This window comes from Megalops cyprinoides, chromosome 6, assembly GCF_013368585.1.
Source record: "Megalops cyprinoides isolate fMegCyp1 chromosome 6, fMegCyp1.pri, whole genome shotgun sequence".
Taxonomy (NCBI): Eukaryota; Metazoa; Chordata; class Actinopteri; order Elopiformes; family Megalopidae; genus Megalops; species Megalops cyprinoides.
The window spans coordinates 41,270,528-41,284,574 of NC_050588.1; the positions used below are offsets into that span (position 1 = coordinate 41,270,528).

Consider the following 14,047-nt stretch of genomic DNA (forward strand, 5'->3'; position numbering starts at 1 on the left):
GAGCCTCTACACGCAGGTACACCAGCTAAGGGCCTGAATGTATTACATGTGTGGTAGACATATGTGGTGAACATGATGACAGTTCTTACAACTGATGTTAGGACAGGCAAAACAAGCCTCCCAAACCTTTTTGTAGCTCCTGATGTTGGATGACTGTTATGGTAAGTGTGTCTCAGGCAGGTACTGCGAAGTGTGGACGTGATGTTAATGACATGTGTAAACAGTCAGACATATTTTCCTCAGTGGTTAGTGAGGGGTCTTCCTGCCAGGCTGCTGCTTCACCGCACTGAGTGAGGAAGAGGAGCGCCCCACACGGTGACGATGAAGCAGGATCGAGAATAAGTGTCGAAGGAAGAATACTTTTTCACAACATTATTGCTGCGTTGCTCCAGTGTTGTGGCAATGTTAAGCAGCAGCTGTGGTTTAGAAGGTGGCTGAGTGTGCTGAGTGAAGGTTTCTGACACAGTCATTTTTAAACAGAACCAGGTACCAAAGCTTTAAGGTCAGCTTTGATGCATGGAGACTTTATGGAAAGGTCTGGACACACAGGGAGAAGTTGCATTAGCTCTGCATTATCAGCTCATCTCCAGAGACGGCTGTGCTGAGCAGTGAGCTCTGTTTCTGGGGTCTTGTGCACTTCCTATCCCCAGTTTTTTTGCTACAGTAGGCCCTAATGACATGAATCTTCCTGTTTTGTTTTTGTATGATACCATGGTTCACCCTTAGCTCTGGACAGTCCTGGATAATGAATCAAGTTAAATTGCTCTTCATTCCAAATGAAATGGCAAATGTCATTAAATATGCATACATATATATTAAAAATGATAATATAGCCTTCCATGTTGGAGTCTCATTGGTATTCTCTCGTGACTGAGAAGAATAAATGAACAGCAAATTGTTTCTTATTACGCATTTCTTTGGCTTCAATTAATAAAATAAACAAATCTATTTTTTTTTCGAAGATCAGCTTTCAGAGTGTGGAAAAATTAGATGGATTTTCAAAAACTTTTAACTTCTATTAAATTGCATTTTTAGTTTAATAGAAACTGCAGTTTTTACGAGCAGCCAATTTAAAAAATAACTTGTACACTTCTTCATCCCACATGGATAACCAAGTTATGTCAAATGTAGGCTGATTGGTATTTCAGCTACCCTGAGGTGCATGGGCACAGTGCAGCCAGCACACACCTGCAGCTGCATCTGCAGATAGTGAGTGCACTCTCTACTTTGATGTCCCACTGTACATGACTGTACATGTTGCCATGGTAATCCTGGTAAGAGATAAGAGAATTGTGTTGGGGATCAGCTGATTGTGTCAGACAGGCAGATAATTTAGCTGTACAGAAAAAAACGTTAATGGATGATAAAGATCTGCAGATAAACAGTAAAATAATGAAGGCTTGTGGACAGAGCCTCACAATGGGACCTTGCCTACTTCATGATCTGAATGGAAGCTGAAAAAGTTCATTTTTTGGCAGTAGGTGATTAAATTCTTGCACTGCTGGTCTCTACTTACACTACATTTACAAGTGGTGATTGTAATGGCAAATTCAGCCTCTGCTTTAAATTCTTTTCAGAAATAAGCCTTGTAGAATTGGCCTCTTTGTATTCTAATAAGTTGTACTTTCAGGCATTAGAAGGAGAACTTGAATCTGCTCTTCCGTTCTGAGACGCCTCTTTTGTTCTCACCCTGAACTTTGAGCAGTCTTGTGATCCGTTGGCATCCTCCTCTACATCACTTTACCTCTTGACATTGCAGCATCTAAAAAGGCACTAAGGGTGGATTTTTGAGAAAATGAAACTCGGGGAATGTCTTTGGTTGGACATGTCAAACAGTCTTATAAGTGACCATGACCACGCTGTTCCTCTAAAAGCTTTCCCTGTGGTTTTATTTCCAAACTCTTCTACTCTCCCTAGAGCGCTTAATTCTTCGCAGTTGAGGCTCCAAGTAAATATCTTCCTTTCTTGACAAGTGTAAATTAAAAAAGGCTTTTCTGGGATATCCTCTCAGTGCATTTGCATTTGCAAGTGGTACACCATTTCCTTAAGTGCCATTCCGCCTCTCATTGTGAGGAGAAGCCATGTAAGTGTACACCCCCTGCTGCCATCCCTACGGCTCCATGGGGAGTCTGATTAGCTGCTCTGTGCTGTGTACTGTAGCTCTGTTTTACTGCCAGAGCAGGTGCATTAATGACAGGACTGCTAACCCCTCCTGTGTGCTAAATCATGATGTAATTCAGAATTACATCATATCCACTATGACCTCATGCCCTCTGACGTCATCCCCAGAGACACAGCTTGCTGTTCACTGGTCACAGCAACAGCCATAATCATCACACCATGTCCTGTACACCTGATGTGTGTATGACACACACATAGGACATTATCAAAGTGATTTTCTGTTATCTCAGTATCAGAGAGCGGACAGGAAATTGGACATGATATGCACACACTGTATTTCAGTTAATTGTAATTAAATAATCTTTTTCTTCTATATTACAGTCTTCATACAGTAACTTGTATGGAACAGAAGGCTGAGGGGTCCAATCCTGGATGAAACGGTGCTGTTGTACAATTCAGCAGGTTATTTAACCTGAATTACTTTGCCTTCCTGGATGAACATGTAAGAATGATGCCATTGTAGGCTAGCCTGCTCAGCAAATACATGTAATGTGGTGAAAAGGACAATGCCTGCAGTTTACTCAGAGGTGCCTTTACGTACTCAGAGGTGCCTTTTTTCAATATCAAATATTTCAGCGATTATATAGCATAAGATTTGCCAATAATGCTGCTTATAGTTACTGTGTAATTTTATTCCTTTCAGTGTCAAAAGCCTCCCACGGTGACACTCCCTGTCAGTGCGCTGAAGGAGAAACCTGCACAACACAATTAGCCTACGCTATACCTCTTTCAAGGAAACCATTAAAAGTGCTAATGTTTGAATACTTTGTTTTAACTTTGACTTATTTTGCTATTATGGTGTAAAATGTTGGACGACAGAACAGTTTTAGTGAAAACACGCTGGCAGCCGCATCATGTTAGATGCATTACTGAGCTGAGGTGCTTTTCTGAGCTGCACTGGATTCTCCTTTGATTGCTTGGTGTCAGTTCCTGTTAGTCTCTGCTGCTACAGATATGAAATAATGATAATGACCGTGTTCCTTGCTTTAGTGTACAGAATCCCCATTCTTCAGCACAGGAAACAGCTATCTGTAAATGATATGCAGTGAACTATTTTCAAAACACTAAAAGGAACAGCTTGGAAGACTGAACTCACTATCTTCTCTCTTTTTTTACCTGCTCTCAGCTATGTGCTGGCATTGTTTTAATGTGAACGGGGGCAAAGACCACTGTTGATACTTTGCTGCTATTTTATACCATTTCATCAGTATCTGTCTTTGCTACTGAGGTGGGAGGTGAGGCAGGACCTAAACCATCATCCTTACAACGTTACAGTAGCTGCGAATGGGGTCAGGACACATGCCATGTTTTTGAGGTTAGCTACGCCTTTCAGGTACTACTTAATTCCTGCTTGACCTGTAGATTAACAATAAATTTAACATTTATCTGTTGTGTTTGTCGGTCATCACAGCCTCTCCTTCTGTATCGACCTGTACATCAGTGAGACTGCCTGAGGGTACAAAGAACCCAGACGTGAACGAGAACTGGATCATCTGCTGTTCTGCCTTTTATTAATGATTCTCATTTATGCAAATGTATGCATGTCCAGAACTTCACAGTCAGCAAACACATATGCTAAAGATAATGATGGTGCCATCACTTTAGCAGCCTTGCCGCAATCCACATGTTAAATCTTTTCCCAACAAATATGCAAATGTATGCAAATGTTTCCTTCAAAAGATCAAAGTGGCCGTGGGAGAGACCTGTGGTGCTCCAGCTCTGTGCTGCAACCCCAGCACAGAACACCTCCCAGAACAGAGGGGCGGCTGGCATTCGAGGGGCCCTCCCTGCTGAAATGCAGCTTTTGAATGAGGTCTGGCAGAAAATGGCTGTCACCTTGGGAATGGCTGGAGAGCAGAGGCCTGCAGAATATAAATGAGATGTCTATTCTTTACGTCTGGGTCTGTAGAAACTCCATTTGGGGTTTGGAATCGATCACGTTACGGTCTAAATGTGGAATAATGGTCCTGTGCAATAGCAGAATATTTGAATGGTAAATGGAATGATTTTAGACAGGGAGAGCTTTAAACCCGGGATTGTTCCTGAAGCCCTGTGGCCTCGGCAGTAGCACTTTCTCAAAAGCATAAGATGTACTTTCCTTAAGACTAAATTGGTATTAGTCTATAATCCATGTCATTAAGGCATGGCCATTTTGAATAGCAATAAACTTGGATAAAGTTCTGCAACCATAATGTAATTAGAGACATTAATTTAACATTGCCAGGGGCAGGGTATCCTTCTGCACTAATTGCTCTTTTATATGCCTCATATTTAATTAATGCTATGAACAAGTATATTATTGTTTTTAAGTAATTAATTACTTAATCATAGAGGATGCTGCTTATATCTCTGCACTTCTGATATTACCCATGTTATTTGTGATGACTGTAAGGTTTAAGCCTACTAACAGTAAAACAAATGACCCAACCGCAATTGTTCACGATAATACCTAAAAACATGATCCTTCACTTAATTACGCTAATATAAAGTCAAAACGTCATTTTAAAACTGTCTTTTCTGATATTTTCGTTATGTCTACCAGTGAGATTTCAGATAGATGAACTGGCACATGTTTGATGCTGAGAGGCTGATTTCAGAGAGGACACTGTGGCCTGGAAGGACTCCATTCAGTTGCCCTGATTGCACTGCGATACGATCACAGTAGTTCTGCTCCTTGGCAAAGCGCATGGGCAGGAGCAGCACCAAGCAGATCTGCTGCTCCGCGTCAGAGGAAGTGACATCACATTCAGCCTCCTTCCTGCCAGCTGTTGGGTCAGGAGTGACTCTGTACAGAGCGCGGTCAGCGTGAACCTGTGTTTCTGTTTCTACATTTCTATATCTATATTATACAATTAATGTTTAATAAATCAATAGTAATTTATTAATTATTTAAGTGCTTATAATAAATTTTAAACAGTTATATGTATAAAAAACATCATCTCATTTGCAAAACCTGCCCTTGGACAAGTGCTCTGGGGGGATCATTTAACAGGCAACCGATAATAAAGCTCAACATCTTAATGCCTTTAGAGGAGTTAAATATTAATGTAGTCCTCTAGCCTCAACAATATAAATGGTTTATGCTGTGTACAGCTGATGTTAGTGGAGTAGGTAACCTGGGGTTGCTTTTTGTAAAATGACTGTAAAAATACAAACACTACCTATGATGGAATTTTTGCTTGAATTTAAAAACGTCAGTCAAACTTTTCAACACACTTCCTGGAATGCTTTACACAGCATTCCTTCCAACAATCTAATACCAACACAAGTTTTTAAATAATTTTTTTATTTAAATCTATCCACTGATGGATCATTGTTAGAGCAGGTAGCATGGCTGTGTTTCAGTCTCCTGATAGATCACTGTTAGAAGCTTCATTAGAAAAGACCAGGCTCCACCCCGCTTCCCCTATTGTTCCAGCATGTTTAAATGGTGCTGAAACGGTGATCAACTCTGATGTGTTAAGAACATCTTCAGCGAGTGTTTCTCAGTGTTTCTCAGCAGAAGTGTATGTGGTGAGGCATTCCTGATGTACGTTGTTGCCTGAAGCTGATTATTTAATGAATGTTTTTCTTCCAATTTGAAACAAAAAAGTGAATTTCAGAACACTGCCAAAAATTGTTTTATCATACCTTTTAAAATGCTCATTTGATTACTAAAAAGTAACATTTATCAATACTGTATGAAATATAATGAATATGCTTAATTTAAAATATACTGCATCTATTTGCACATATGTCCACAGATGTTGCATTAATTAAATGAAAATTATACTCTGTAACTGAGGTAGATTTAAATGGACATTTATTAAGGTGTTTTGGGAAACTCGGAATACATAAGTCCTGCCTCAGAATGTAGCCTCTTGGATTAATGGTTAAAGGGTATTTACTTTTACATTGTCATTTAGCAGACACTTTTAATCCAAGATTTACATAACTTACAATTTGTATATGTTAGCCATTTATACAGCTGCATATTTACTTAGGCAATACTGGGTTTAGTACCTTGCCAAAGGTACAGCCACACTCCCATGGGGAATTGAACCAGCAACCTTACGGTTACAAGCCTTACATTGTGCCACACTGCTGTCGGGAGAAGTGCTGACGCAGAGGAAATCTGGCAAGTTAAAAACAACTGAAACTGATAAAATCAGACTTTCTATCTCCTTTCTCTCTTTCTGAGCTCTGCTGGGATCCCAGTCCCTTGTCTCACTGGCTGAAAGAGCTCTCTGGCTATAACACCTCAGAGGTGTCATATCATCCAAAACTAAAACACCTGAATGGCATCGCCTCTTGTAAATAGGGGTGCAGATGGAGTGTGTGTGGCCTGTGGTATTATAAGTGTTAATTTGCATGGTTTGCGTGTTGGGAAAGCATGCTGTTTGGCTGACAGGTCTGAACCTGTTTCAGTAAACTACCATTGGCTGCACAGACTGGCTAGACGGCGTTTAGTGAAATTAGCCACAGTAGCTAGTGAATAAACAAAAACAGAAACACGTTTTCAGAGTCACAGGGTCTGAGGTCACATCTGCTCATTTTTGGATTTTGAGCCCTGAAACAGCGGTAAGTCATGAGCTTACACTGCAGAGCTGGATAACGAAACTCAATGCAGTTACTGCCGTCTCAGTGTATATACACATTGGCTAACAGTGCCTGTCTACGATAAAACATCCAAAATAAAATGAATTTATTGTTTTTCTGATAAAGTTGTATTTACAGTGAGCATACAGTCCCCTTCTGATGCTCTCCCTGGAAGCCAGTTACGCTGTTGAAGGCTTTTTGTGCCATCACTTCCATCACCAACCTCTTCTGCGATGTGATTGGAGAGAAGAGTCATGTGACTGCCTCACAGAATGGGAGCGTGCTGGGCAGGCCTCAGACAGCAGTAGTAAATGATGTAGGTTATATTACTTAATGCATCTCTTCCCTGGTGTCTGTACGATTGAACAGTGAAGGTTTACAGAAGTGCTTGTTAACCATATCAGTGCTAACACGTAGTTTTAATGAAACACGCACCCATCACACATCTCATGGTAACTCTTCAAGCCCGGACCACTCTCCTGCTAACTCCTCACTAGTATCCTCACTGAATCCCAAATACTAACATACCCTCAGGCCAATTGCTATCCCCCGACACACACACTCACACATTCACTCCCACTTCCGATGGGGGTCAGTGTGTGTGTGTGGGGGTGTGTGTGTGTGTGTGGGGGGGTTGTGATGCATTATATATGTGGCTTCAGCACAGTGCAGGATGGTAATAATAGGATAATTTTAGCAGAAACAGCACCTCCTGAAACTTCTCCACCTCAATATTATTTGCCATCCTATTACCAGAATAGAATTAAGCTGAAACATTAAACATTAATTTACACAATTGTGTGGTAGTACATCAAAAACACATGCATTTAGAACAATAATTACACCATAATGCCACTCATGAATAGGAACTATGGAGACCTGATTATAGCTACTGATAGAAACTGCTAAATGTTGCATTTGCCATAATGAGAAGGCTTGGATATTTATTAATGTTAATCTGTATTTGTTATTGCTTATCTGATGGGGTTAATGTTACTGTTTGCTGAGAAAAGACTTCCAGTGACTTCCTCAGCAAACTACCCCTGCAGCCTGAAACTGCTGGGTGTAATCATTTTACATTTACATTTATTCATTTGGCAGACGCTTTTATCCAAAGCGATTTACAATGAGGTGGAATACAACACAAGCAAAAAACCATAAGAAGTCAACAATATTAGAAGCCCTGCATGACCAGGTTTCAATGGTTGGCCAGTCAAGGTACAAGTTAGCTGGTAGAGCTAACGAGTGTGTTAAACCATTAGAGTACTGTTTTTTATTTTATTTTATTTTATAGTTTAGTAGGAAACAGTTTTGAGAATTTTGCAGGACTGACACTCTTAGCGTGTGTTAATTCTGGCCGTGATGATTCTTCCTCAACCTGCTCTGCCGCTTGCCTGAAATCTCTAATAGCACATGCAGGCAAGAACTGAAATGAATTATTAAGGGTGATCAATCTCCAGAGCTCTGAAAGGCAATTCAGTGTGAATTCTGGGGCACATGCTTTTGATGAATTTTTCCAATACATAAGTAATATTTCTAGACTGGTTTGAGTTTTTCAGACCCGCTCTCACACACATGCATGCATGAATACCCATACACACACATTTTCACACATGCATGCATGAATACCCATGCACACACATTCACACACATGTACATACAGATACATATGCATACACACACACACACGCATGCACGCAGCTGATATTGATTGTAACACACGCCGTAGCAGGTGCAGACCTGACTCAGGCCCTTGTGGTGCAGTTCTTACAGTGCTGTATTAACCTTATCCCCATACGGTCGCTACACTCACTGTTCAGTGCTGTATGTTCGTTTCATGTCTCGGTAACTAGGAGAAGGCTTATCACGCTACTCTAATTGTGTCACCGTGGTCAAAGGAGGCCACATATTTCAGCCTAAATCCAATCACTTTGTGCACATCTAACCATGAATGGCACCCTCCAATCAACTTTCAGCATCACCTTGTACCTTGATTGTGTGTGTGCGTGTGTGTGTGCATGTGCAAGTACATGTGTGTGTGTGTGTATATGCGTGTGAGACTTAAAGTGCAATAGTTGAGTGGCAGTGGGGAAAGTTGTAGAGTGCTCCCAATTCACACAGGTGAATCTGGGGCTATCAAAAAACCCCTCCCACCAAATATTCTGACCTCTGTCTCCCTCCATATCTCTCTCCTCCCTCCTCCCTCCTTCTCCTGCCCTCCATTTCTCTCTCTCCACCCTCCCTCCGTCTCTCAGATCCCGCAGGTGAGCTACGCCTCCACCGCGCCCGAGTTGAGTGATAACAGCCGCTATGACTTCTTCTCGCGGGTGGTGCCTCCGGACACCTACCAGGCGCAGGCCATGCTGGACATCGTGAAGGCCATGCGCTGGATCTACGTCTCCACCGTGGCGTCCGAGGGCAATTACGGCGAGAGCGGCGTGGATGCCTTCATCCAGATGTCCCGTGAGGAGGGTGAGTGCAGAAGAAAAACCTAACAAACCTAACAAAACAGCCCACAGAAGTAATGCCAGCTGTAAAAGTCAGGCCTGCTGGATGGTCGTTAGGGCAGTGCCACTGTAACAGCAGGGTCAGGCCTGCAGGACGGGCGTTAGGGCAGTGCCACTGTAACAGCAGGGTCAGGCCTACAGGACGGGCGTTAGGGCAGTGCCACTGTAACAGCAGGGTCAGCAGGACGGGCGTTAGGGCAGTGCCACTGTAACAGCAGGGTCAGGCCTGCAAGACGGGCGTTAGGGCAGTGCCACTGTAACAGCAGGGTCAGCGGGATGGGCGTTAGGGCAGTGCCACTGTAACAGCAGGGTCAGGCCTGCAGGACAGGCGTTAGGGCAGTGCCACTGTAACAGCAGGTTCAGCAGGACGGGCGTTAGGGCAATGCCACTGTAACAGCAGGGTCAGGCCTGCAGGACGGGCGTTAGGGCAGTGCCACTGTAACAGCAGGGTCAGGCCTGCAGGACAGGCGTTAGGGCAGTGCCACTGTAACAGCAGGGTCAGGCCTGCAGGACGGGCGTTAGGGCAGTGCCACTGTAACAGCAGGGTCAGGCCTGCAGGACAGGCGTTAGGGCAGTGCCACTGTAACAGCAGGGTCAGCGGGATGGGCATTAGGGCAGTGCCACTGTAACAGCAGGGTCAGGCCTGCAGGACGGGCGTTAGGGCAGTGCCACTGTAACAGCAGGGTCAGGCCTGCAGGACGGGCGTTAGGGCAGTGCCACTGTAACAGCAGGGTCAGGCCTGCAGGACGGGCATTAGGGCAGTGCCACTGTAACAGCAGGGTTAGCAGGATGGGCATTAGGGCAGTGCCACTGTAACAGCAGGGTCAGGCCTGCAGGACGGGCGTTAGGGCAGTGCCACTGTAACAGCAGGGTCAGCAGGATGGGCATTAGGGCAGTGCCACTGTAACAGCAGGGTCAGCAGGACGGGCGTTAGGGTAGTGCCACTGTAACAGCAGGGTCAGCGGGATGGGCGTTAGGGCAGTGCCACTGTAACAGCAGGGTCAGGCCTGCAGCAGAAGGCTGTTCTGTTTCATTTCCTGTAATCCTGCATTTGTTGTAACATTGTTTTGGTCCTTTGGTTCATTATAGTGTATTTATGTGTGAAAATAACCCTGGAACCAGTCTTGTTTCCCTTCTCTGTAAAGCTTTTATTTTGCTTCATGACTTAAAAACTAGAAATGCTATATAACAGTATTAAATCAAATTTATATTATGGTTGTATGTTTTCTTATTTCAAGTTTACAACTTGTGAATTTGGTGTCAGACTGAATGGAGGGATAGTCAGGGCTGTGTGCAGGTAAAACCCTAAACTATGCTGACAGGCTGGTAGACACATAAAAACAAAATGAGACAATGACTTTAATAGCTTCACTGTGCTTACAAAATAAAAAAAAGTTAGCAGAGATTACAGTGGTTTTGCCTGGAGGAGTGTTCCTCCTTCAGTTACCCAAAAAGTGTCAGCTGGAGTTGCTTTGTGTGAGGACTCTGCATTAGATTAGGGAAAACAAAAGAAATGTTTCATGATCTTGAGGAAGATATGAAACGCAAACATCAATGAGTGTCCATGTGCTCTTTGTTGCTTTCTACTGTCTGGAATGAAGACATTTGCTGCTACTTTTTAGTGCACTTCAGCAAACCAGAGACAAAACAGAGCAGTAAAGAGATGCCTCAAAGCCAGTTTGGGAACAGAAATGATTTCTACATTCAGGAAGGTCCAGGACTTAACAGACACATCTTTGTAATAATCTTATATATTATATTTCTATCAGAAATAATCTCAACTATGAGATGGTGAAATATTATTTCTTCCTTTATATGTGCACCTTTAGAGATGTATTACATGGGTTCTGGCATCAAGACTTTGCTCCCACCTCCCAGACTCTATTTCCAGCACACAGGCTGGCCTCCTGTCTCCACTCCCTGTGTGCCCCCAGCTGTTACCCTCCCACCAACATGCACAACTTTACATCAGTGATTACGAGAGGGCATGTACAGGTATAAGGCTGTAAACAATGAGGAAAAGGGAATGATGGAGAGAAGAAAAAAGTTGATTAGTAAGCAGGAGTCCATGTTTGTTCTGCTCATTTGCAGGTGAAGGGGGGTCAGGTGAGATGCAGGTATAGAGTTATGCATTAATTAGCTTCATTCAGCACTCTGCACCATAGGAAAGTGTCAGCACTCTCCACACAGGGAAGCTTTTTTGCCCTAAAGAGAACATTCCCTTTTGGTCCTGTGCTGTGTGTCTTTCAGTTTTTACCCCTGGTGCTCCTGCCTATCCGCTCCTTGCTGCTGTGTTGTTATTCTCTGTTATGGTCTGCAGGATGATGGCCCATTTTTCTGTCTGCGATAATGAGTTTGCAAATAGTTCAAAACAGCCATTCCACAGACATTTGGAAAGATTCCTGCAGACGTTTGCTTTTGAGAGGAGAGTGTCTCCCCTTGGAGTGATACAGGAGCTTTCCTAGGCTGACTAAGCAGTGGGTTAAGAGCACCTGGAGCAGCTCAGAGATAAACCCCAGGGGCACTGTATGGCTGAGCAGGCTCTGCAAAGGGCCATTTACCTCAGACACTTTGTGCATCTAACTAAACCCTCTCCCTGAGGTTCATTTTGCTCTAATTAAAGACTTTTTCAGGGTCCGCTGAGCCATATTTTAAAAGAACTGACAGTGTCAGAGAAAAGTCCCAGGCACTGTGAAAATGGCTGGACTCTTGCAGATGAACTGGTCATGCTTTACAATCTGTGGCTCCATCAGCTCTGTGGGCCATGGTAAGGGTGAAATAATCACCAAAAGACTGGATGGCAGGGGCTTTACTTGTGTCACTTACTGCATGTCTCTGTCTATCACAATGTGTATATCAAATGTGACATCTTACATTAGTATGCACTCATAGTTTTGCCTATTTTTATGGGAAAATTAATTTATACATAAACTGTTTTAGTTACAGCTTTACAACAGTGAGAAGTAGAGAATGGGAACTTTACTAGTTCTGCTGAGGAATGGGGACAGGAATATGTCTGTGTGTGTGTGTGTGTGTGTGTGTGTATGTGTGTGTGTATGTATGAGTGTGTGTATGTGTGTGTGTGTGTGTGTGTGTGTGTGTGTGTGTGTGTGTGTGTGTGTGTGTGTGTGTGAGTGTGTGTGTGTGTGTATGTGTGTGTGTGTGTGTATACTAATTAATTCAGACCAGGTGATATTGGTCAAGATGGAAAGGGACTGTATGGCCCTAAAGGGTTAGGGGGTGAGGGAAGGCTCTAGAGGCTCTGACCCACACACTGACCCGGGCACTGACCCGGGCTCTGACCCGGGCTCTGACTCAGGCACAGGTACTGCCTCTTGGGGCAAATGAAGTGAACCCATTGCAGTGATTCACATTCACAAGAGGAAACCCTTCATCCAGTTTGACTTCCTCATACTGTGTGCTGAACTGTGTGAGTAATATGAACAGCAGTTTTTTTTTTCTTTGTCAGTTTCTTTCACATCATTATTCAGTGATTTTAGTTAACTGCCAAACTCCAAATGAGGAAGAAAAATGAAAAAAAGAAATGACCTGTGGCTCAGTGGGAAGTCTTTCAGCACAGGCTGAGCCCTGAGACCACATAGCCAAACATATCGGAGCGCTGTGTAGGGGTGGGTGGGCTGGCCAGGGTCCCCTGGCATACTGCTGTCATTAAAAACAAAGCAGTATCACCAGCAACAATTAAAAGTCATGTTTCATCTTTATGTCATGCTATTCCATGCCCTCCCAACATGCACTGAACCTAGGGCTGTCCAATCAGCATCCTGCACACTGCAAAGCAGAATGACTGGTTTCAGTAATGCTGAGGTAGAGAAGAAGCTTTGCAGTGACCCATAGATTCTGCAGGCCTTTCTAAAGAGGTAATGAAATTCTAATTCATTTTACTATCATATGTACATAACTTTAAATACAGTGCTGTGCTTCGCAACGCGAAAACAGAAACATGTCAGATGTTTGGGGGAAATGCTCGGAATTGCTGTTAAATTAAAATGGCAAAAATAACAAGAACAGAATTTACTGTAAACTTTCAAAATGTGGTTCAACACAAGACATACAGTAGGACTGTAATGTACGCTAGTCTGAAGCTGGTTCCGTGAGCTTCCTTTAGCTGCTGATAGGCTGGCCGGAGAGACCCATCATTGGAGTTCAGCTGCATAATTACAAATGGTGCCTCACGGGAACTCATTAATCAGCCTAGCAGATACGCCATGTCGATAATGACATTAGTAACCATGACACCAGTAACACTCCTAGATTGAGAGCAGCCAGGCCTACCAAAGAAACTCAATAAGTACAGCTCACTGATGTGTGAGAAAGTGCCACAGCTAGCAGCAGTCTACAGTATAATAGGATAGCAACATGAAGTCAGTTGCATCTTTTTTCCAAGGCAAACATTAATAGTGCAAGGTTTGGCGTTTTGGATAAAATGTCTTCCTTGTACTTTCACCAAAAAGGTAGTCAGACAGTAACCTCTATCATGAAAATAATTATCAGATTAATAATACTAATAATAATAATCAAGCAAGCAAGCAGGTGAGTGGGTGTTCAGATATATTCTGTGTATTTTTGCATTTTTTACCGTGATATTGCGCTATGTACTGTACTGTGAAGTGTTAATGGTTAATAGCCATGTGTAATGACTCCATAAGGCCAGTACTGCACTCTCATGAATGGCATATTTGAAAGCATTGGCTTGATCTGCGGGTGGCAGGATGGGACACAATGTGTGTGCCTTTGCTCCTGTTAGTCAGTGAGTCAGAGCT

General features: G+C 43.1%; 1 protein-coding gene across 3 annotated transcripts in view; it reads left to right on the forward strand.

The window, feature by feature from the left end:
- Positions 1-14,047, forward strand: part of LOC118778909 (metabotropic glutamate receptor 4-like) — a 94,265-nt gene that overhangs the window by 25,383 nt on the left and 54,835 nt on the right. For all 3 annotated transcript variants that reach the window (XM_036530704.1, XM_036530705.1, XM_036530706.1), the window contains exon 2: positions 9,015-9,231. In XM_036530704.1, the coding sequence (XP_036386597.1) occupies positions 9,015-9,231 (217 nt within the window). The remainder of the gene's footprint in view (positions 1-9,014; positions 9,232-14,047) is intronic.